Genomic DNA, 22,096 nt, shown 5'->3' with positions numbered 1-22,096 from the left:
GTCATATTTCATTAGCATTTTCTAAACTATAGCGAATAAACTTTGATAATGTGAGAAATGTTGAAAGTGTCTGAATAATGATCATTAAAATGATGATTGAAAACTCATATGTGACCCTGGACCACAAAACCAGTCTTAAGTCGCTGGGGTATGTTTGTAGCAATAGCCAAAAATACATTGCATGGGTCAAAATTTTTGATTTTTCTTTTATGCCAAAAATCATTAAGAAATTAAGTAAAGTTCATGTTCCATGAAGATTTTTTGTAAAATTCCTACTGTAAACATATCAAAATGTAATTTTTGATTTGTAATATGCATTGTTAAGAACCTAATTTGGACAACTTTAAAGGTGATTTTCTCAGGATTTTGATTTTTTGCACCCTTAGATTTTAGATTTTCAAATAGATGTATCTCAGCCAAATATTGTCCTATCATAACAAACCATACATCAATAGAAAGCTTATTTATTCATGTATAAATCTCAGTTTTGTAAAATTTAACCTTATGACTGGTTTTGTGGTCCAGGGTCACATAGTTGTTGACAAAACACACACGTTGTGTGACTTCCTGAAATGGCTGTATGTACGTGTGTAAAGCAATAGTTGTTGTCATGAATGGCAGAGTAAAAGAAACAGGTGTTGCTGTATTTTAAGCATCAGATGTGATCACAGAGCATTTTGGGAGTTTATTTTGAACAAGCTTGTGGGAAGCTCCAAGTGTCCTGCTTTGGCTGTAACATTATAAGTTCATTCATGCATATCCTTTCTCTTTCTGTCTCTCAGGGGCAAGAGTGAATGCCAAAGATAATAAATGGCTCACTCCTCTTCATCGGGCGGTAGCTTCCTGTAGTGAGGTACGACACGTCCTCCAGCACTGGAACAACAAATATAAACAAATGAAATGGCTTTCAAGCTCATTAATGTGATCCTGTGTGTTCAGGAAGCTGTGCAGGTGCTGTTGAAACATTCGGCGGATGTGAACGCGCGGGATAAGAACTGGCAGACGCCGCTGCACGTGGCCGCGTCCCATAAAGCCGTGCGCTGCGCCGAGGCGTTAGTACCACTGCTGAGCAACGTCAACGTGTCGGACCGCGCCGGACGTACGGCTCTACACCATGCGGCCTTCAGCGGACACCTGGAGGTCAGGCGCTCAGTTTTTACTGTCTACAGATCAGCAGATGCACAATATCTGCCCGTCTTGGATGTGACGTGTTTTCATAATATCCTGTGAGTCATAGCAGAGACCTGTTTACATCAGGAATGAAACTAGGGATGCTCGGCAACTGAAATTAAATAATAAGCAAAGATAAGCAAATAAGCAAAAAGGCTGAATAAATTATACAGAACTATGATCAAATGTCTGCAGCGTGGAAGCATTTAAAACTGTCAGAGAAAGACGCAAAAATCATTACAAGCACCGACAGCGAGAAACTGTTTAGTGTCACATCGCATGTCTTCCATGAGAAGAGAAAGGGCTGGTATTTTCTGGTTACTGTATAATGACTGAATTTGCCAAATGGCCTTAAACCATTAGTAAATAAACTACAGAATGTTATGTTGTCTAATACACGCACTAATTGTACTTATTCTGACAGCGCTGCACAATAGGGTTGTGACGATGAGGAAATTTCCCCACCGGTTAATCGGCACGTGACAACACCGGTAATACCGGTATCACCGTGGGGGTGGGGGTTTGCTCTTTTTTCTGCTTTTAAATAGCTTATAAATGCGTGCACTTTCAGTTTTGCGGGAATTGGCAATTCGGCGTCAATTGTTTTAATGGACGACAACGAAACTACAAAAAAAACAAACTTTGGACCAAAAATATTGCCAAACAGGTGCTTTTGGACACTAAATCGTCCGCCATTCTCTTTCTGTAAATTCGACTCCTCGCACAGATAATTAACACGGCCAATTCACCATCAGCAATCACACTCCGTATCCAAGCACTACAAGAGAATCCCTTTAAATAGCCAAGCAGTCTTACCTTCATCATCTCTTGTTTTCAGCATCCCTCTCCCTGGGCAGGGGGAGTGCCCCGTGCTCGGCCAAACATGCTTAACTTTTACGCTGTTTATTATATGTAAGCGCGAACTCCTCACGTGATAAATGAAATATGACGCATTGTAGCTATGTTCAGTTTTTAATTATATTGCATGCTCTCGTCTTAAGTAAATTATTTAGAATAATATTTTCCATTCAATTCAAATAAATATTTAATTAAAAAACGAATACGAATAATAAAAAGTGGAGACGGTGTCACGGTGGAAAAGTGATGTCACCGGTGTTGCGTCTTAAAACCGGTAACACCGTCAACACCGTCTATCGTGGCAAGCCTACTGCACAAGCTCCTTGGCCAGGGTTCAAAGTCCAAAGCGCCAGGGAAAATCTGATGAGATTTATTAATAAATCTGCTGCTGTCAACAAAAAGTAGTACTGAGGTCTTCTTGTGGGTTTCTGACGAAATAAAAGTCAACGTTCATAAATGTTAGCATTGTAATTTTACTGTTGTTCTGTAAAATAAAATACAAAAATAAATCCATTTGATTTAGATCGGAACAGATTTCTGAATCATTTTGCGAATTAAATGATTCAAAATCAAATGATTTGTGATGCACGATTTGAAGTCCCAGTCTAAGTCAAATGATTCTCGATCAGCTCTTTCCGAATCCTGATCCGAAGTGATGGTTCTTCAGAGCATGGATGGCAAATAATTAGATTCAGATCAGGACTTCAGAACAAGTTCGCAATCTCGAATCATTTGTTTTTAGAACAGGACTTCTACTTTTTCCATTTTTTTTTCCCAAACTAAAATATCAAACCATTAATGCAGTTCTAAAAACAAAACAAAAAAATGTATACATAAATACAAATCCCTTTGTAATTTGTAACTTTGTAATACTTTAGTAGTAATCCTTTGCATGTGCTTCTTTATTTTTGCCATTTTTTTATTAGTATATTTTTTATTTATCTATCTCTCTTTTTTTATTTGAAATAGAAGACCTTTTCGATGAGTAAGATCTGATTGAAGTCCTTGAAAATCCGAAAAATAGTGCTTAAAGTCCTTTAATTTCATTTTACAGTATCTGTAAGAACCGTTTATAATGTTACAAAAGATTTCTATTTTAACTTTTTTTTATATAAATTTCTATTTATCCAAGAATCCTGAAAAATAAAAATGTGTCCTGTTTTACACTAAAATGTGAAGCAACACAACTGTTTTCAACACTGATAATAATCAGCATATGTGACCCTGGACCACAAAACCAGTCTTAAGTCGCTGGGGTATATTTGTAGTAATAGCCAAAAATACATTGTATGGGTCAAAATTATTGATTTTTCTTTCATGCCAAAAATCATTAGGAAATTGAGTAAAGATCATGTTCCATGAAGATTTTTTGTAAAATTGCTACTATAAACATATCAAAATGTAATTTTTGATTAGTAATATGCATTGTTAAGAGCTCAATTTGGACAACTTTAAAGGTGATTTTCTCAGTATTTTGATTTTTTTGCACCCTCAGATTCCAGATTTTCAAATAGTTGTATCTCGGCCAAATATCATCCTATCCTAATAAACCATATATCAATAGAAAGCTTATTATAATTGAGCTTTCATATGATGTATACATCTCAGTTTTGTAAAATTTAACCTTATGACTGGTTTTGTGGTCCAGGGTCACATATTAGAATGATGGCAGATCATGTGACACTGAGGACTAGAGTAGAGACTAGAGTTTGCATCACAGAAATAAATTACATTTTAACATAGGCCTATATTCACATAGAAAACTCTTAAAATTTAATAATATATCACAATATTACTGTTTTTACTGTATTTTTTTTTATCAAATGAATACAGCCTTGGTGAGCTATAGAGATTTATTTTAAAAAAATTTACTAATGTAATGTACATTTATATTTGAAAGCATTTTTAGTTGTAGAACTTATAGGTTAGTTGGAACAGTCTTTGCTTGTCATATCACTTCTGTTTGCACTACGTGTTTGCTTTGTCCTTCAAATCTTCTTTCTGCTTGTTTATCAACAAATCCAACAGATTGAGGTCTGTCTAGAATGCCGCTGGCAGATACATGACCCAAAAGCTGATATATTATTGATCGGTGAGGTATTTTTCTAGCACACCAGGAAAAGAATGACCAGCTCTTCGAACAAAGTCAAATAACAACAAATAACAAATATTTACAATATGCTAGATAAGCCTTGTTGTGTATTTTAAATCATTTTAGGCAATACTGTTGAAAGTGTGCTGAGATCCTCTAGGCTAGATCTAAATGAATAAACCATCTAGTTTAGTATTCATGGTGTAATCTTTGGTTTCTCTGTCACTGCAGATGGTGCAGTTGCTGGTGTCCAGAGGTGCAAACATCAACGCTTTTGATAAGAAGGACAGACGAGCCGTTCACTGGGCCGCATACATGGGTAAGACGTCAACATTACCATCACGACAAACAGAAAACATGTCTCCATCAGGCTCAGATCAAAGTAGAGCAGACTACTCTAAAAATCATTCACTGTCTCTGTCTCAGGTCATTTGGAGGTGATGAAGTTGCTAGTGTCTCACGGCGCTGAGGTTTGCTGTAAGGATAAGAAATCATACAGTCCTCTTCATGCCGCTGCCTCCAGTGGAATGATCAACATCGTCAAATACCTGCTCAATCTGGGTGTTGATGTAAGTAAGCCACGCCCACAGTGTGCATACAGCTCCGCCCCTTAATCGCCACACAACCCATAATTGTTTTATATAGAAAACTGTGTGTTAGCTGCTAATGCCCCATTCTTATTCATTGACTTTGGCATGTATTAGTGTGTTTACTAACACTTTTTGATTAGAGTTTTGTTTAGAAAGGGGATCTTATTATAATATTACTGCCTTTTAATCTGCACATTTCCACCAAAAAGTTCTGTTCTGTTCTGTCTTTGGCTGCACAAATGTGACCCTGGACCACAAAACCAGTCTTAAAGGGATGGTTCGGAGTAGAATTGACTTCATTGCTATGCACTCCGAAGCCCATGTAAATACCCCATCCGAAGTTTTTTTTTACCTTAGTCGAACATTTATGGAGATATTAGAGTTTTTCGAATTGCTTGTTACAGGAGTGAATGGTACATGTGATGAATCTCGTAAATTGCACCACTAAACGTGCAAGTAATCTTACCAAACTTGTACAGTAGTGTAAATAGGTTATGTACTCACAAAACGCTGCATCAGCACATTTATAAGTCCGCCATGAGTGTTTTAAAAACACGTTTTAGCCGAGAACTACTAGTCTCAAAAACTACAAATGGCGACACGTCGACGTCACTTCCCTGGTTTGAAAAAAGCACGTAAAAGTCCTCCTACAAGTTGACATGCACACAGATGTAGTAGGAGGACTTTTACGTGCTTTTTTCAAATCAGGGAAGTGACGTCGACTTGTAGTTTTTGAGACTAGTAGTTCTCGGGTAAAACGTGTTTTTAAAACACTCATGGTGGACTTACAAATGTTCCGATGCAGCGTTTTGTGAGTACATAACCTATTTACACTACTGTACAAGTTTGGTAAGATTACTTGCACGTTTAGTGGTGCAATTTACGAGATACATCACATGTACCATTCACTCCTGTAACAAGCAATTCGAAAAACTCTAATATCTCCATAAATGTTCGACTAAGGTAAAAAAAAACTTCGGATGGGGTATTTACAAGGGCTTCGGAGTGCATAGCAACGAAGTCAATTCTACTCCGAACCATCCCTTTAAGTAGCATGGGTATATTTATAGCAATAGCCAAAAATACATTGTATGGGTCAAAATTATCGATTTTTCTTTTATGACAAAAATCATTAGCATATTAAGTAAAGATCATGTTCCTTAAAGATATTTTGTAAATTTTCTTCCATAAATATATAAAAACTTGATTTTTGAGTAGTAATATGCATTGCTAAGAACTTCATTTGGACAACTTTTAAGGCGATTTTCTCAATATTTAGATTTTTTTTTTTGCTACCTCAGATTCCAGGTTTTCAAATAGTTGTGTCTCAGACAAACATTGTCCTATTTTAACAAACAATATGTGACCCTGGACCACAAAACCAGTCATAAGGTTAAATTTGACAAAACTGAGATATATACATCATATGAAAGCTCAATAAATAAGCTTTCTATTGATGTATGGTTTGTTAGGATAGGACAATATTTGGCCGAGATACATCTATTTGAAAAACTGGAATCTGAGGGTGCAAAAAATCAAAATACTGAGAAAATCGCCTTTAAAGTTGTCCAAATGAAGTTCTTAGCAATGCATATTACTAATCAAAAATTACATTTTGATAGGTTTACAGTAGGAATTTTGCAAAAAATCTTAATGTAACATGAGCTTTCCTTAATTTCCTAATGATTTTTGACATAAAAGAAAAATCAATAATTTTGACCCATACAATGTATTTTTGGCTATTGCTACAAATATACCCCAGCGACTTAAGACTGGTTTTGTGGTCAAGGGTCACACATGTCAATGGAAAGCTTATTTACTCAGCTTTCAGATGACTTAAGAATCTCAATTTCGACAAATTTACACTCATGACTGGTTTTGTGGTCCAGGGTCACAAATGAGCACAGAAGATTATTTAGAGTCCCAGCCGCAGAGGAGACAAGAGAGCAGTGGATTTATTGATTTATTAACTGTATATTACACTGCTGCCAAACAAATCTAATGTAAACATGCAATTTCTTTCCCAGCAGTTTACCTTCACAGACAAAACAGCTGTTTTTGTAACTCCTGTGTGTATTCAACATTAACTTCTGTGTATTTGGCAGTTTAAGCGCTATAAGACATGAAAGAGAACTAAGCACTCACATACCGTGTGACAGCTGCTTTCTGTGTGCGTGCTTCATATGTGTGCACTCAGAAAACACTATATCAGAAGTTTAAAGTTATATGGTTTAAAACACATGATTTCAGTGCGAACAACATAATAATCAAAACCAAATAGCTGTCGTTTGGCAGAGTATCTGAGGTACAAGCTTTAAAGGCGCAGCTCTATTCTGGCAAAGGGGGTGGGGAGCAGCAGCTCATTTGCATTTAAAGAGACAAACAGCATGCTTCTACTCAAAATAGGCCAAAATAAGAGGGATAATACAAAGTGCATGTTGTTGTTTATTTAGTACTGAATTGAATAAGATATTTCACATAAAAGATGTTTACATATAGTCCACAAGAAAATATAATAGCTGAATTTATAAAAATGACCCCATTCAAAAGTTTACATACACTTGATTCTTAATACTGTGTTGTTACCTGAATGATCCACTGCTGTGGTTTTTTGTTTAGTGATGGTTGTTCATAAATCCCTTGGTTGTCCTGAACAGTTAAACTGCCTGCTGTTTTTCACAAATATCCTTCAGGTCCCACAAATTCTTTGGTTTTCCAAGCATTTTTGTGTATTTTAACCCTTTCCAACAATGACTCAATGATTTTGAGATCCATCTTTTCACACTCAGGACAACCAAGGGACTCATATGCAACACTTACAGAAGGTTCAAACACTCACTCATGCATTAAGACCCGGGGGTGAAAACTTTTGAACAGAATGGAAAAATTTTAAATGTAAAGATCAGGGTAAATTTAACTTAATTTCATCTTTAGTAGCTTCTGTATGGCAGTATTAAATGAACAAAAATATTTAAGCAAAATAAGAAAAATGTACACACCTAGTTTTTCCTTCCGGAGCATCAGTGATTGTTTGAACCTTCTGTAATAGGTGCATATGAGTCCCTCAGTTGTCCTCAGTGTGAAAAGATGGATCTCAAAATCATACAGTCATTGTTGGAAAGGGTTCAAAAACAAAAAAAGAATTTGTGGGACCTGAAGGATTTTTCTGCTTTTTCTTATTCAGGTCAGTAATAAATAAACAATAACATGCATTTTGTATGATCCCTCTTATTTTGGTCAAATAATTAACATTTTGCAGATTCTGAAAGGAGGGTGTAAACTTTTGACCTCAACTGTAATGCAATTTAATATAATAAAATCCAGTAGACTATATTAAATATACTGTATTGTTGTATTTACAATATAAATAATTAATCTACATTTAATAATTAATTAACTTCAAGGCATTTATTTGATCAAAAATAAACAGAAAAACAATATTGTGAAATATTTTTACAATTTAAAATAACTGTTTTACAATATATTCAATATGTGACCCTGGACCACAAAACCAGTCTTAAGTCGCTGGGGTATGTTTGTAGCAATAGCCAAAAATACATGGTATGGGTCAAAATTATTGATTTTTCTTTTATGCCAAAAATCATTAGGAAATTAAGTAAAGATCATGTTCCATGAAGATTTTTTGTAAAATTCCTACTATAAATATATCAAAATGTAATTTTTGATTAGTAATATGCATTGTTAAGAACTTAATTTGGACAACTTTAAAGGTGATTTTCTCAGTATTTTGATTTTTTTTGCACCCTCAGATTCCAGATTTTCAAATAGATGTATCTCGGCCAAATATTGTCCTATCCTAACAAACTATGCATCAATAGAAAGCTTATTTATTGAGCTTTCATATGATGTATACATCTCAGTTTTGTAAAATTTAACCTTATGACTGGTTTTGTGGTCCAGGGTCACATATATATTCAAAGCTGAATTTTTAGTATCATGAACTGTTTATTTATGGCTGTGTTTATATGGTACATAGACTGTGACATTTGTGAATTTGATATGGCATCATAGTTACTAAAAATTGTAATCTACACAGCTGAGCAAAAATTAGCCATTAACCACATGATCTGTGTCTCTGTCTTCAGATTAATGAGCCGAATGCGTATGGAAACACTGCTGTGCACCTGGCGTGTTTTAACGGACAGGACGTGGTGGTGAATGAGCTCATCGAAGCAGGCGCTGATGTCAATCAGGTGAATGAGAAGGGCTTCTCCCCGTTGCACTTCACCGCTGCGTCCCGCCAGGGGGCGCTCTGTCTCGAGCTGCTCATCGCCAACAGAGCCAACGTCAACAGCAAGGTCAGTGAACCCTGCTAGAAATTGATGTCTCATGATTATGTCAATGACATGTATAGCCTGACATGTATAGCCAAATCTTAATTAGAAATGTTTGTTAAGCAGCAAATCAGCATATTAGAATGATTTCTCAAGGATCATGTGACACTGAAGACTGGAGTAATGATGCTGAAAATTCAGCTTTGATCGCAGCATTAAATTACTTTTTAACATATATTCACATAGACAGCAGATATTTTAACTTGTAATCATATTTCACAATATTACAGTTTAATTTAAACAAATAAATGCAGACTTGGTGAGCAGAAGAGACTTCTTGTAATAGCTGTATGTGCTTCTATTTTCTCCAGAGTAAAGATGGTAAAACTCCTCTCCACATGGCAGCCATTCACGGGCGATACTCCAGATCACAGGCCATTATTCAGAACGGTGAGTGTGTTATTTTCCCCCCAGGGTTTCCGTGGGTCCTTAAAAAGTCTTTAATTTAATTGTATCAAATTTAAGGCCATAAAAAGTCTTAATTGGTACAAAAAAGTCCTAAAGGATTAGTTCACTTCCAGAACAAAAATTTACAGATGATGTGCTCCCTTGTCATCCAAGATGTTCATGCCTTTTTTTCTTCAGTTGTAAAGAAATTATGGTTTTTGAGGAAAACATTTCAGGATTTCTCTCCAAATAATGGATATGTATGGTGCCCTAAATTTGAACTTCCAAAATTAGTTTAAAGGCAGCTTCAAAAGGCTCTAAATGATCCCAGCCGAGGAAGAAGGGTCCTATCTAGCGAAACGTTCAGTTATTTTCAAAACAAATTGACAATTTATATACTCTTTAACCTCAAATGCTCACTTGTCTCGTTTCAACCACAGGTCTTAAATTTAGAGATGGAAAGACAAGAATTATGATATGGCTAAATGCGACATTTAAACTATGATTTCATTAAGTAAATATGTGACCCTGGACCACAAAACCAGTCTTAAGTCGCTGGGGTATATTTGTAGCAATAGCCAAAAATACATTGCATGGGTTAAAATGTTAGATTTTTTTTTTTATGCCAAAAATCATTAGGAAATTGAGTAAAGATCATGTTCCATGAAGATTTTTTGTAAAATTCCTACTGTAAATATATCAAAATGTAATTTTAGTTTTGTAAAATGCATTGTTAAGAACCTAATTTGGACAACTTTAAAGGTGATTTTCTCAGTATTTTGATTTTTTTGCACCCTCAGATTCCTGATTTTCAAATAGATGTATCTCGGTCAAATATTGTCCTATCATAACAAACCATACATCGATAGAAGGCTTATTTATTGAGCTTTCAAAAGATATATAAATCTCAGTTTTGGAAAATTTAACCTTATGACTGGTTTTGTGGTCCAGGGTCACATATGAGAGTAGCGCTGCTTTGTGTACAGGCGTTACAGGGAAAAGCTATACGTTTCTACCGTTACCAAAGCGCCACCTGCTAGCTGTGAATTAATTTTCAATCAGCCCTTCTGCTGTTTTTGTTTAGACCAAAGCAAAAAATCAACCTATGTTTTTACGCCAAAACACGCAGAGTTGTAAATGTGAACTGGTGGATCGACAAGAAGATAATGCATTATAAAAATCTAAGCAATTAAGATAATTGATACTTTTGACTCATCCACTTTTTAAAAAAAGCTGAAATGTGAACTTATAAAACTTTTTGTTTTTGTGAAAACCTGTATCTGAACTGAAAATCATGCTTTTTACAGTCATTTTATAGTGTAATATGTTACCATAGACATTGCCATACCACGCTTAAGTAGTAATAATTTTATTTGTGCAGGTCTTAAAAAAGGTCTTGAAGTCTTAAAGGCACAAAATGTAAGATTTGTTTAATTAAAATATCCAAAAACCACTGGAACAGTGTTATATATTTTGTTGACTTGTGTACTTAGATTATCCCAAATGTTTCAAAGAATGTTTAAATCCAAAGAAATAAGCAGTTTTAACTAGTGTAATAGACCATGTCATTGCGATGCCTGTCAATGATGACATAGACCAGATTTTCCGATTTTATTTTGTAGAAAATATGGAAACCCCAAAGACACTTGTAATATGTTATGCATTTTATTAGATAAGTGATGAATGCACAGAGTAGCATTGTAACAGAACTTTCAACACACTCATGTATCTAGTTTGATAAAACAGCACTGTCTTTTCCTACGTTTCTTACAATTGTAGCACAATAAAAGCTCTGCTACTTTCGAGCCACGTATTGCACTCGTCCTTCATTAGAAATCACTCCAGCATCCTCGTTTTGCTTCCACAACTTTCATACTACAGAGTCCTTAATAAGTCTTTAATACATTTCATGATTCCCGTCGGATTGCATTGGCTGTAAGGATGAAAACAACAACTTCCATCACTCCACGCTCTATCACAGCATCATCGAACTACGTCTTTGTTTCTGAGTTTGTTTTGAATATGCGCCCTCTAGCAGTGAAAATGTACATATTGTGCCTTTAAATCTGAGCTTAAAAATCCTGCAGATACCCTGGATGGAAAGACAAGAATTGTGATATGGCTAAATGTGTAAACTATAATTTCATTCAATAAATGTGAGTGCTGCTCTGCTTTGTGTACAGTTGTTACCAGGAAAAACACTTATATTTCTGCCACTATGAAAGCGCCACCTGCTGGCAGCAAACACACTAGAATTTTCAATCAGCACTTCTGCTGTTTTTGTTCAGACCAAGGCAAAAATTCAACCCATGTTTTTATGCTAAAAACACACAGAGTTAAACGGAGTAAAACTGGTGGATCGACAAAAAGATGATAAAAATCTAAGCAATTGAGACAGTAAATATATTTAATTGTTAATATTAATTTGATAATTGATACTTTTGACTCTAAAAATGGTTTAAGGGCTGAACTTTTTTATAAAACTTTGTTTTGTGAAAACCTGTATCTGAACTGTAAATCATGCTTTTTACAGTAATTTTGCAGTTTAATATGTTACCATAGACATTGCTCTACCCCATTCATAAGATGTTTTTAATTAAAATATCCAAAAACCACTTTAACAGTGTTATATATACAATGCTGCTTGAACGTTTGTGAACCCTTTAGAATTGTCTATATTTCTGCATAAATATAACACAAAACATCATCAGATTTTCACTCAAGTTTATAAAGTTGACAAAGAGAATCCAATCAAACAAAAAAGACAGAAATATATACTTTGTCATTTAGTCATTGACAAACTACGTCTTTGTTTCTTAGTTTGTTTTGAATAGACGCCCTCTAGTGGCGAAAACTTACATATTGTGCCTTTAAATTTGAGCTTAAAATCCTGCAGATACCCAGCTCCTCATTTCTTCTTGGTCTTCCTCTCCTGTTTTTCCTCATCCTCTCTATCCTCATTTATAGGCGCAGAGATCGACAGCGAGGATGAAAACGGAAACTCTCCGCTTCATATAGCGGCTCGTTACGGTCATGAGCTGCTCATCAACACTCTCATAACGAACGGCGCAGACACTGCAAAGTGAGTGACAAGATGTGTTTTTAAACTTACGAATAATTAATGAGCTCAAATTGATCATGTGACTGTGACTCCGCCTCTGTAGGCGGGGCATCCATGGAATGTTCCCATTGCATCTGGCGGCTCTAAGCGGATTTTCAGACTGCTGCCGGAAACTGCTCTCCTCAGGTGAATCGTATTTATTGTGAAGATTTATGATGCTTTAAAGGATTAGTTCACTTTCATAACAACAATGTAAAGATAATGTACTCACCCCCTTGTCATCCAAGATGTTCATGTCTTTCTTTCCTCAGTCGTAAAGAAATTGTGAAAACATTTCAGGATTTCTCTCTTTATAATGGATATGGCTGGCGCCCCGAAGTTTGAACTTCCGAAAAGCAGTTTAAATGCAGCTTCAAAATGCTCCAAACGATCCCAGCCGAGAAGGAAGGGTCTTATCTAGCAAAACAAATTGACAATTTATATACTTTTTAACCTCAAATGCTCGTCTTGTCTCGTCTCTGCGCAGTGAATGTGTAGTGAGTAGAATCCGGGTCAATGCAGTTAGGGTATGTCTAAAAACTCCCATCTCGTTTATGTCTTCAATGTCAAAATTTTCTTATAATGCTGTTTTTACTTTTTTTTTTTTTTTTGTAAAGGGAGTTTGAGTTTCTTTGTATGTTCACTTTGTAAACACTATGTTGGTACTTTTGCAGCGATCTAAGGTGATTTTGAAGTTGGGGAAGAAAACGAGATGGGAGTTTTTAGACGTGCCCTAACTGTATTTACCTGAGTCAGACTTTTGCATGCGCTGCTCAGAGATGAGACAAGACGAGCATTTGAGGTTAAAATTATATAAATTGTAAATTTGTTTTGAAAATAACCGATCGTTTCGCTAGATAAGACCCTTCCTCCTCGACTGGGATCGTTTGGAGCCTTTTGAAGCTGCATTTAAACTGCATTTCGGAAGTTCAAACTTGGGGCACCATACATATCCATTACAAAGAGAAAAATCCTGAAATGTTTTCCTCAAAAAAACATAATTTCTTTACGACTGAGGAAAGAAAGACATGAACATCTTGGATGACAAGAGGGTGAGTACATTATCTGTGCATTGTTGTTTTGAAAGTGAACTAATCCTTTAACAGCAGATAAAATTGATTGCTGTGCCTTGGGCTTTTAACTGGTCTTGATAATGGATATCTGTTGGTTCAGGTTTTGACGTCGACACGCCAGATGACTTTGGCAGGTCGTGTTTGCATGCGGCGGCTGCAGGAGGGTGAGTCACAGGACTGCTGTTCTCTGATTGGCTCTTCAGCACCCCATATGGCCTGGATGATGTATTGTCCTGATCATGTGACCGTTTCTTCTTCTTTTCGCCAGGAATCTGGAGTGTTTAAATCTGTTGCTCAACACGGGTGCGGACTTTAATAGGAAAGACAGATTTGGGAGGTGAGTTACAAACCTAAATAAACCTGAAAATCAAAAGTGTTTGAAAGTTGGGCTTGGTAAATTTTTATTAACGTTTAGAAGTCGTCTTTTTTCCTCACCAAGGCTGCATTTATATGATCAAAAATACAGTGAAAACACCAAAAAATGTGAAATATTATTGCAACTTGAAATTAGTGTTTGATTTTTGAATATATTGTAAAATTTAATTTATTTCTGTGATCAAAGCTGAATTCAGCACCATTACTGCAGTCTTCAGTGTCACATGATCCACATGAAATATTTCTGATTATTTTCACTGTTGAAAACAGTTGAGCTGCTTCATGTTTTTGTGGAAACTGTGATGCATTTTAATTTTCAGGTTTCACAAATTAATAGAAAGTTCGAAAGAACAGCATTTATTTAAAACAGAAATGTTTTGTAACATTATAAATGTCTTTATTGAATTTTTGATTAATTTAATGCATTCTTGTTGAATAAAAAAAAGGATTCATTTCTTTAAAATATCATTTGGATCATAATGATTTTTGTATATTCTGTATTCTTATGTTTTTATAATGTTTTTACTTTTGAAAGTCATTAACTGGAGCCATTTAATATGAAAAGTGAAGAAAAAACAACCAATCAAAGAACCTAAAATATATGCTGCGTATGGGATTTTAACCTAAATTTTAATTTTACAAAAAAAAAAAAAGACTAGACTAGCCTTGTATAATTTGCAATTTAAACACACAATTATTATTCAAATGCATTTATAAAAAATATATTTTATAATACATTTTAATTTAATATAATATGTGACCCTGGACCACAAAACTAGTCATAAGGGCCAATTTTTGGAAATTGAGATTTATCCATCATCTGAAAGCTGAATAAACAAGCACTTCATTTATGATTGTTAGGATAGGACAATATTTGGCCACTATTTGAAAATCTGAAATCTGAGGTTGCAAAAAATCTAAATGCTTAAAATCACTTTTAAATTTGTTCAAATTAAATTCTTAGCAATGCATATTACAAATCAAAAATGAGGCTTTAATACATTCACAGTAGGAAATGTACAAAATATTTATATGAAACATGATCTTTACTTAATAATCCTAATAATTTTATCATATAAGAAAAATCTGTCATTTTGACCCATGCAATTTATTTTTGCCTATTGCTACAAATATACCCATGCTACTTAAGACTGGTTTGGTGGTCCAGGGTCATACATAATAAATACATTTTAATGTTATTTATGTATTAATATAATGTATAGTTTATACTTATATAGTCTTTTGTCATATATAGATTCCTATATAATGTGCATATATAAAATTAATTTTGAGTTAAAAAATACAACCCAGACGTGTTGTTGACAGGCTCCACACTTAGTCATCTGGCATCATTAAAGCTGTCTGGGATGTGATTTTCCTACAGATTTCCAGCACAGATACTAATAGAGCTGCAGTGATAAAACACATTACTGGGATCCAGCAGCAGGACTAGGGTTATGATTTATCTCTCTCTCTTTCTGTCTCTCTCAGGACGGCGCTGCATTACGCTGCTGCAAACTGTAACTATCAGTGTGTGTTTGCTCTGGTGGGCTCCGGGGCCAGTGTGAACGAGCGGGACATCAGGGGCTGCAGTCCTCTGCACTACACCGCTGCCGCAGACTCAGACGGCAAGTGAGTGACACACAGATGAACACAAACACACTGCCATTCAGCACAATGGACATTCAAGGTCATGCTGAGTGCACTGCATTGTGGGATACAGTATTTTCAGCAGTGTGCTCTAGTTGTACACGACACACTGTTTCGGCAAATGTAGTAGGTCATGTGGGTATTTCAGGCACAGAAAATGTGTTTATTGTTTACCGATACTACATACTTTTTAATTTCACAAACAGTGCATTAGTGTCGCTCACTTTTTTTTCTGAAGTATTTTCATGTTAATTTTAAAAATAAGTTGAAATTTAGTTGAAATCTAGTCGGCAAAATGTTCATTATTTTACCAAAGTAAGAGGGATCATACAAAATGCATGTTATTTTTTAATTGAGTTCTGACTTGAATAAGGTATTTCACATACAAGACGTTTACATATAGTCTGAAAGAGAAAATAATAGTTTAATTGATAAAAATTACCCTTTTCAAAAGTTTACATACACTTGATTTTTAATACTATGTTGTTATCTGTTTTTTTGTTTTTTTTGTTTAGTGATAGTTGTTCATGAGTCCCTTGTTTGTCCTGAACAGTTAAACTGCCTGCTGTTCTTCAGAAAAATCCTTCTGGTCTTACAAATTCTTTGGTTTTCCAGCATTTTTGTGTATTTAACCCTTTCCATCAATGACTGTATGGTTTTAAGATCCATCTTTTCACACTGAGGACAACTGAGGGACTCATATGCAACTATTACAGAAGGTTCAAACACTCACTGTTGCTCCGGAAGAAAAAAATGCATTAAGAGCCAGGGGTGTAAACTTTTTGAATTTGAAGTTCAGGGTAAATTTAACTAGTCTTCTGGGAAACATGTAAGTATAGTCTGTAGCATCTGAAGGGCAGTACTAAATGGGAAAAAAATTATATTTAGGCAAAATAAGAACAATGTACACATCTTTATTCTGTTTAAAAGTTTACACCGCCCAACTCCTAATGCATAGTTTTTCCTTCTGGAGCATCAGTGAGTGTTTGAACCTTCTGTAATAGTTGCATATGAGTCCCTCAGTTGTCCTCAGTGTGAAAAGATGCATCTCAAAACCAGTCATTTTTGGAAAGGGTTAAATACACAAAAATGCTGGTAAACCAAAACATTTGTGGGGCTTGAAGGATTTTTCTGAAGAACAAAATCTCTAAACAAAAAAACACAGCTGTGGATCATTCAGGTAACAAACACAGTATTAGGAATCAAGTGTATGTAAACTTTTGAACGGGGTCATTTTTATAACCTAAACAATTATTTTCTCTTGTGGACTATATGTAAAATATCTTATTCAGGTCAGTACTAAATAAAAATAACATGCATTTTGTATGATCCCTCTTATTTTGGTAAAATAAGTAACATTTAGCAGATTCTGCAAGGTGTATGTAAACTTTTGACCTCAACTGTATTATACTGAATCAGCTTCTGTTAATGACTGCAATTAGAAACGCTGCCTTTGCAACTAACTGAAATAAATACATTTAAGCTAAAGTACTAAAATGACTAAATGAAACTGAAATAAAAAACTAATACATTATTTGCCTGCAATCTCTCTCTCAGATTGGTGGAATTGTCTCTAAAGCGATTGTTTTTCACCACGAGTTCTGCTGTTGAACACAATTATTAAAAAAAATAACTTGAAATGATGAAAACTGATGGTTTGAGTTATTTAAAAATCAAATTTCTTGTTTAGAAAATAAATGAAGTTTCCAGCCCATCTGATTAAACCTGTCTAAACAGTATGGCCCGGTTTCACAGACAGGGCTTAGACTAAGCCAGGATTAAACCATAGTTCAATTAGGACATTTAAGTAATTTTTATAAACATGCTTAGAAAAAAACATTACTGGTGTGCATCTTGAGACAAAACAAAGGCACTGATATATTTTAAAATCAGTCAGTGCAATTTTATTTCAGTTGAAACAACTCAGACTTACATTTTAGTCTAGGACTAGGCTTAAGCCTTGTCTGCGAAACCGGGCCAATGTGTATAACTCACTGATCTGTTCGTTGTCTCTGTCAGGTGTCTGGAGTATCTGTTGAGGAATGATGCAAATCCAGCGCTCAGGGATAAAGACGGATACAGCTCCGTTCACTACGCTTCAGCGTACGGCCACCGAGTTTGTCTGGAGCTGGTTAGTACATCACTAACACACAAACACACTGTGAGCTTAAACCACTCCTCACGGTTGTTTTGTCTTTTAGTTTTTATCTTTGTGTTTAATGTTTGTGTTTTGTTTTGCAGATCGCCAATGAAACGCCCTTAGATGTGGTGAGTTGAAATCTGTGTTTCTGTTTGAATAGACTTTTACAATGCAAAATCAACCCAGTTCTGCCCTCTAATGGACACGAAACGTCAACATGAGATCAAAATCAACCCTCTTTACTGTATTGAGAAATGTTTCTGGTCTTATGCTTGATTCATAAAGTGAATGAAGAAGAAAAAGTCTTTTATAATCCATCAAACTGTAGGGGAGAGCGGGGCACAACCTAACACTTTTTGAATTTCGCGGTTTATGTAAATTCACTTGGGGTTCAGAGTACAATTTTTTTTTATTCACATTATTTTCACACTTGTCTAGTACAAATATATCGCTTTGTTTCATATTTACAGTGTATATGTTTTTCATTATTTACCTCAAAAGAAAGGAAGTGAAACGTGACAACATGCCCCATAGGTGGGGTACATTGTAACATCTGAGGGGCACGTTGTAACACGACCATATGACAGCTTAAAATGTTATCTGATCGAATAGAAAAAATATACACAACAAACTAAAATATTTTGTCAGTAAAATACATGTGTTAACTTTTTCAGATGAAATAATGACGTTTTAAAAAAAAAAAAAAAAAAAAAATCTAATTTGGAGTTTGACAATGAACACATCGCAACAATGCTTTGAACGTCCCTGATCGCAACACACAGCTGTACAGTAGTTCAAAACAATGTGGACAAATAGATGAAACACATTTAGACATTCAGAAAAACACTTCCCTCCCTCCACACACAGCTCTCATAGAACACCACACACATAAACCAGCCAAAATGCTTTACATTTCTTGAAATAATAACTTCTGAGCATTAAACATTGATTGTCAGCCTTTATTCACCTGTTTCTTGTGGTTTCTCATCAAAATCCTTACAAGTAAATAGTGTTAACTGCACCGCTAATGTCATAGAATAGCATAGTTTAATAACAGCGGGGCACATAGTAACACAGTGTTACAACGTTCCCCATCTGCGCCACTGGAATATAATACAGGTTAGTGTCTTCTGCTGGTTTGCGAAGCATTAATAAACCATCTAAACTAGTAAATAACAAATTAGAGATTAAAATAATAGCAGCTTTGTCTAATTTTAAATGAATATTAAAAACTGAAACGAAAAGTTTACTTCAGCCAGAAATGTACTTTTACTATGGTAAAATAAATATTCAGCGATATCTTCAAAATGCTTTTGAATTTTGGCGCTCCTTTTTCTCTGCATAGTGTTGCTATGGCAACTAGTAAACACCGTAAATTTGGTTATGCTAGCATGTGTGGAAATATTTAAACCACGTGTGTTACAATTAACCCCGCGTTAGGTTGTGCCCCGCTCACCCCTAATAACTTTTTTTTTTGTCTCTGAAACCATTGTTCTGTTAATCATAACCAAGCTAAGTGAACATTTCATGATCCAATCAAAACTTGATAAACGTCTGAAGAAGAGCCTGCGTGTTCGAAACGTAACATATGCAATGCGAAAGTTTTTTAACACATATTTTTATACATTTTTGGAGCTTTGGTGTTGCCGACGTTATACTTTATTCTTCTACTTGTTGCTTTTTAGTCGAGCACCCATTTGAGATTGATGTGCATGCTTTTGTTTGCCAATCAAAACTTGATCAATAAAATCAAGTCCAATATTCAGTTTCTCTGAACCTAACATGCAGTGCCATTTCATGTTTTTAAGTATAAACAAAATGTTTGTTTTTTTCACCTTATTCTTCTGAATTCATAAAGTCATGAATGTGTGTGTATTTTCAGCTGATGGACACGTCTGCATCGAGCATCTTAAGAGACACAGATGTCCAGCCTCCCATCAGCCCTTTACACTTAGCGGTGAGTTAAAGCTTCAGATCTGTGTCTCCGAACAATAATAATGAAATAGTTCATATATTTTATTATATATTATATCATATTAGATAGTGAGCATCAGACAGTGGGAAAACTGTGCATTGCGTCAGTGTTACTTTTGTTAGCTGAACTATTAATAATTATTTTTGGCAATACTAAAAATAAAGCTAAAATCAAATAAGAAAATATTATATTTTTATAATATATTTATACATTATTATTTCTCATTTTAATTTAATGCGAGACACTGCAGGTGAATAGGGTAAAAAAATTAACTAATAGTTATCACCTTACTCAGTTGATTGATTACATTGATAATTGCAAGGATTTTTTGTATTACAAGTTTTCTAAAATGTTAGGTTTTAATATGCAAATGAGCCATTGTTTAATGAACTATGCGCTAATTTGCATACATTTCTAGTACAAAAATCTAAACACTGGATGAAGTCAGTTTCAAAATTCTTGTTTATTATTTTTCCACATATAAGAGTCAAAAGTTTTTACTGAAGGAATTTTGTGTATCTCATTTTGTCACACCATAATTCAGAAAACACTTAGAGCAGACAGAAAACATATATTTTTACAGGTTTTGGAGAAATAAATGTATAAAATCAAGCAAATTATATATGAACAAATCCCTCTGTAAATTCCTTTGGGATATAGACAAGAATATAAATGTAAAGTTTGGTGTGTGTAAGTGCTACTGAAGTGGAGATTTATGGCTCTTTGTAGGAGAAAAAACTCATTTTGAGAAAACAGCCTTTAAAAATTTGTATTGTAATTGAAATCTATTGACACAAATAGATAAAGTGCTATAAAAAAAGACATTTAACCATGTCTTTCGGGTGTTTTCTTTCCACTAGTCTGAAAAAACACTTTATAAAAAACCGAAAAGCCCAAAATCTCCAACTTGACAGGTGCATGAAAAAATTGTGTGTTTTTGCCAGTTTCTTCCCTTAAGTTTACTTTATCCATATTTATATTTAGTTTTATTGCAGCTTTATTTCAAATGCTGATTTTTAATACTTAACGATAATAACACTGATGCAGTACACCGTTTTTCTTATTTAATGCTGTATTGAATGATGATACTAAAAATAAAAAATAAAACTAAAGTTATGTAGAAGTATTAAAAATTTTAAAAATGACAAAAGCACATAACAAAATAATACAATTTAACTAAAATTCAAACAAGAAGTGATATCTGAGAATTGGCTCAGTTAAAGCATAACATTTTCAAAAATTAAAAAAAGAAACCTATTTTCATTAAATAATTAACCCTTGGTTTCACAGACAAGGCTTAAGCCCAGTCCCTGACTAGAATGTAAGTCTGAGCTGTTTCAGCTGAAAGAAACTTAATATATCAGTGCCTTTGTTTCGTCTTAAGATGCACCGCAGTAATGTTTTTTTCTATAAGGCAGGTTTCTAAAAATTACTTAAATGTCCAGATTGAACTATGGCCTAATCCTGGTTTAGTCTAAACCCTGTCTGTGAAACAAGGCCTAAATGTAAAATTAATAATAATCACAATAAGCAAGTCATTAGTCCAGTTTAGGTTTAACACAGAAGTCAAAGTCAGCTTTAGTTCTTTAAAATGTGGCTTATCCAGTCAGATTTTTAGATTTGGAATCTGTTTTTTATTATTATTTTTATGTAAACTGAACTTTGTGTGTATGTTTTTCCAGGCGTATCACGGTCACCATCACGCTCTGGAGGTTCTGGTCCAGTCTCTGCTGGATCTGGATGTGAGGACACCTCAGGGTCACACGGCTCTGAGTCTGGCGGCGTTTAGGGGTCACGTGGAGTGTGTGGATATTCTGATCAATCAGGGCGCGTCCATGATGCTGAAGGACTACACACACAAGAGGAGCGCCATACACTCCGCAGGTCTGCATCACACACATAGACATCACTGATGTATGCTATGGAAAATCGACTGGCTTTGAAGTTTTTGAAATTGCTACATTGCTACCTAAATTAATACATTTTATTTATTTTTTATAGAAGTTTAGGTCTATTTGAGGTGCTTAGTAGCTAATAAATGAAATTTCCTTTAGCACACCTTTATATTCAGTATTACTATCAAGTTTGTGGTCAGTAAGGTTTTTTTAATGTCTGTAAAAGAAATCTCTTCTGCTTACCAAGGCTGCATTTATTTGTTAAAAATACAGTACAACCAGTAAAATTGTGAAATATTATTACAATTTAAAGTAACTGGTTTCTATGTGAATATATGTGACCCTGGAGCACAAAACCAGTCTTAAGTCGCTGGGGTATATTTGTAGCAATAGCCAAAAATACATTGAATGGGTCAAAATTATTGATTTTTCTTTT

The 22,096-nt window shown here is 34.7% G+C and overlaps 1 protein-coding gene across 2 annotated transcripts in view; it reads left to right on the top strand.

Annotated features, from left to right (window-relative positions):
- ankrd28a (ankyrin repeat domain 28a) overlaps positions 1–22,096 on the top strand; it is a 55,267-nt gene that overhangs the window by 20,889 nt on the left and 12,282 nt on the right. For both annotated transcript variants that reach the window (XM_073821260.1, XM_073821259.1), the window contains exons 4-18: positions 783–853; positions 940–1,140; positions 4,352–4,439; positions 4,547–4,689; positions 8,817–9,029; positions 9,377–9,455; positions 12,420–12,534; positions 12,617–12,699; positions 13,726–13,789; positions 13,894–13,962; positions 15,492–15,632; positions 17,670–17,781; positions 17,892–17,918; positions 19,673–19,747; positions 21,448–21,649. In XM_073821260.1, coding sequence (XP_073677361.1) covers positions 783–853; positions 940–1,140; positions 4,352–4,439; positions 4,547–4,689; positions 8,817–9,029; positions 9,377–9,455; positions 12,420–12,534; positions 12,617–12,699; positions 13,726–13,789; positions 13,894–13,962; positions 15,492–15,632; positions 17,670–17,781; positions 17,892–17,918; positions 19,673–19,747; positions 21,448–21,649 — 1,683 coding nt within the window. The remainder of the gene's footprint in view (positions 1–782; positions 854–939; positions 1,141–4,351; positions 4,440–4,546; positions 4,690–8,816; positions 9,030–9,376; positions 9,456–12,419; positions 12,535–12,616; positions 12,700–13,725; positions 13,790–13,893; positions 13,963–15,491; positions 15,633–17,669; positions 17,782–17,891; positions 17,919–19,672; positions 19,748–21,447; positions 21,650–22,096) is intronic.

Source organism: Garra rufa, chromosome 17 (genome assembly GCF_049309525.1).
Source record: "Garra rufa chromosome 17, GarRuf1.0, whole genome shotgun sequence".
Lineage (NCBI taxonomy): Eukaryota > Metazoa > Chordata > Actinopteri > Cypriniformes > Cyprinidae > Garra > Garra rufa.
Note: the sequence above shows the minus strand (reverse complement) of the source record. Positions and strands in the feature narration are given on the sequence as shown.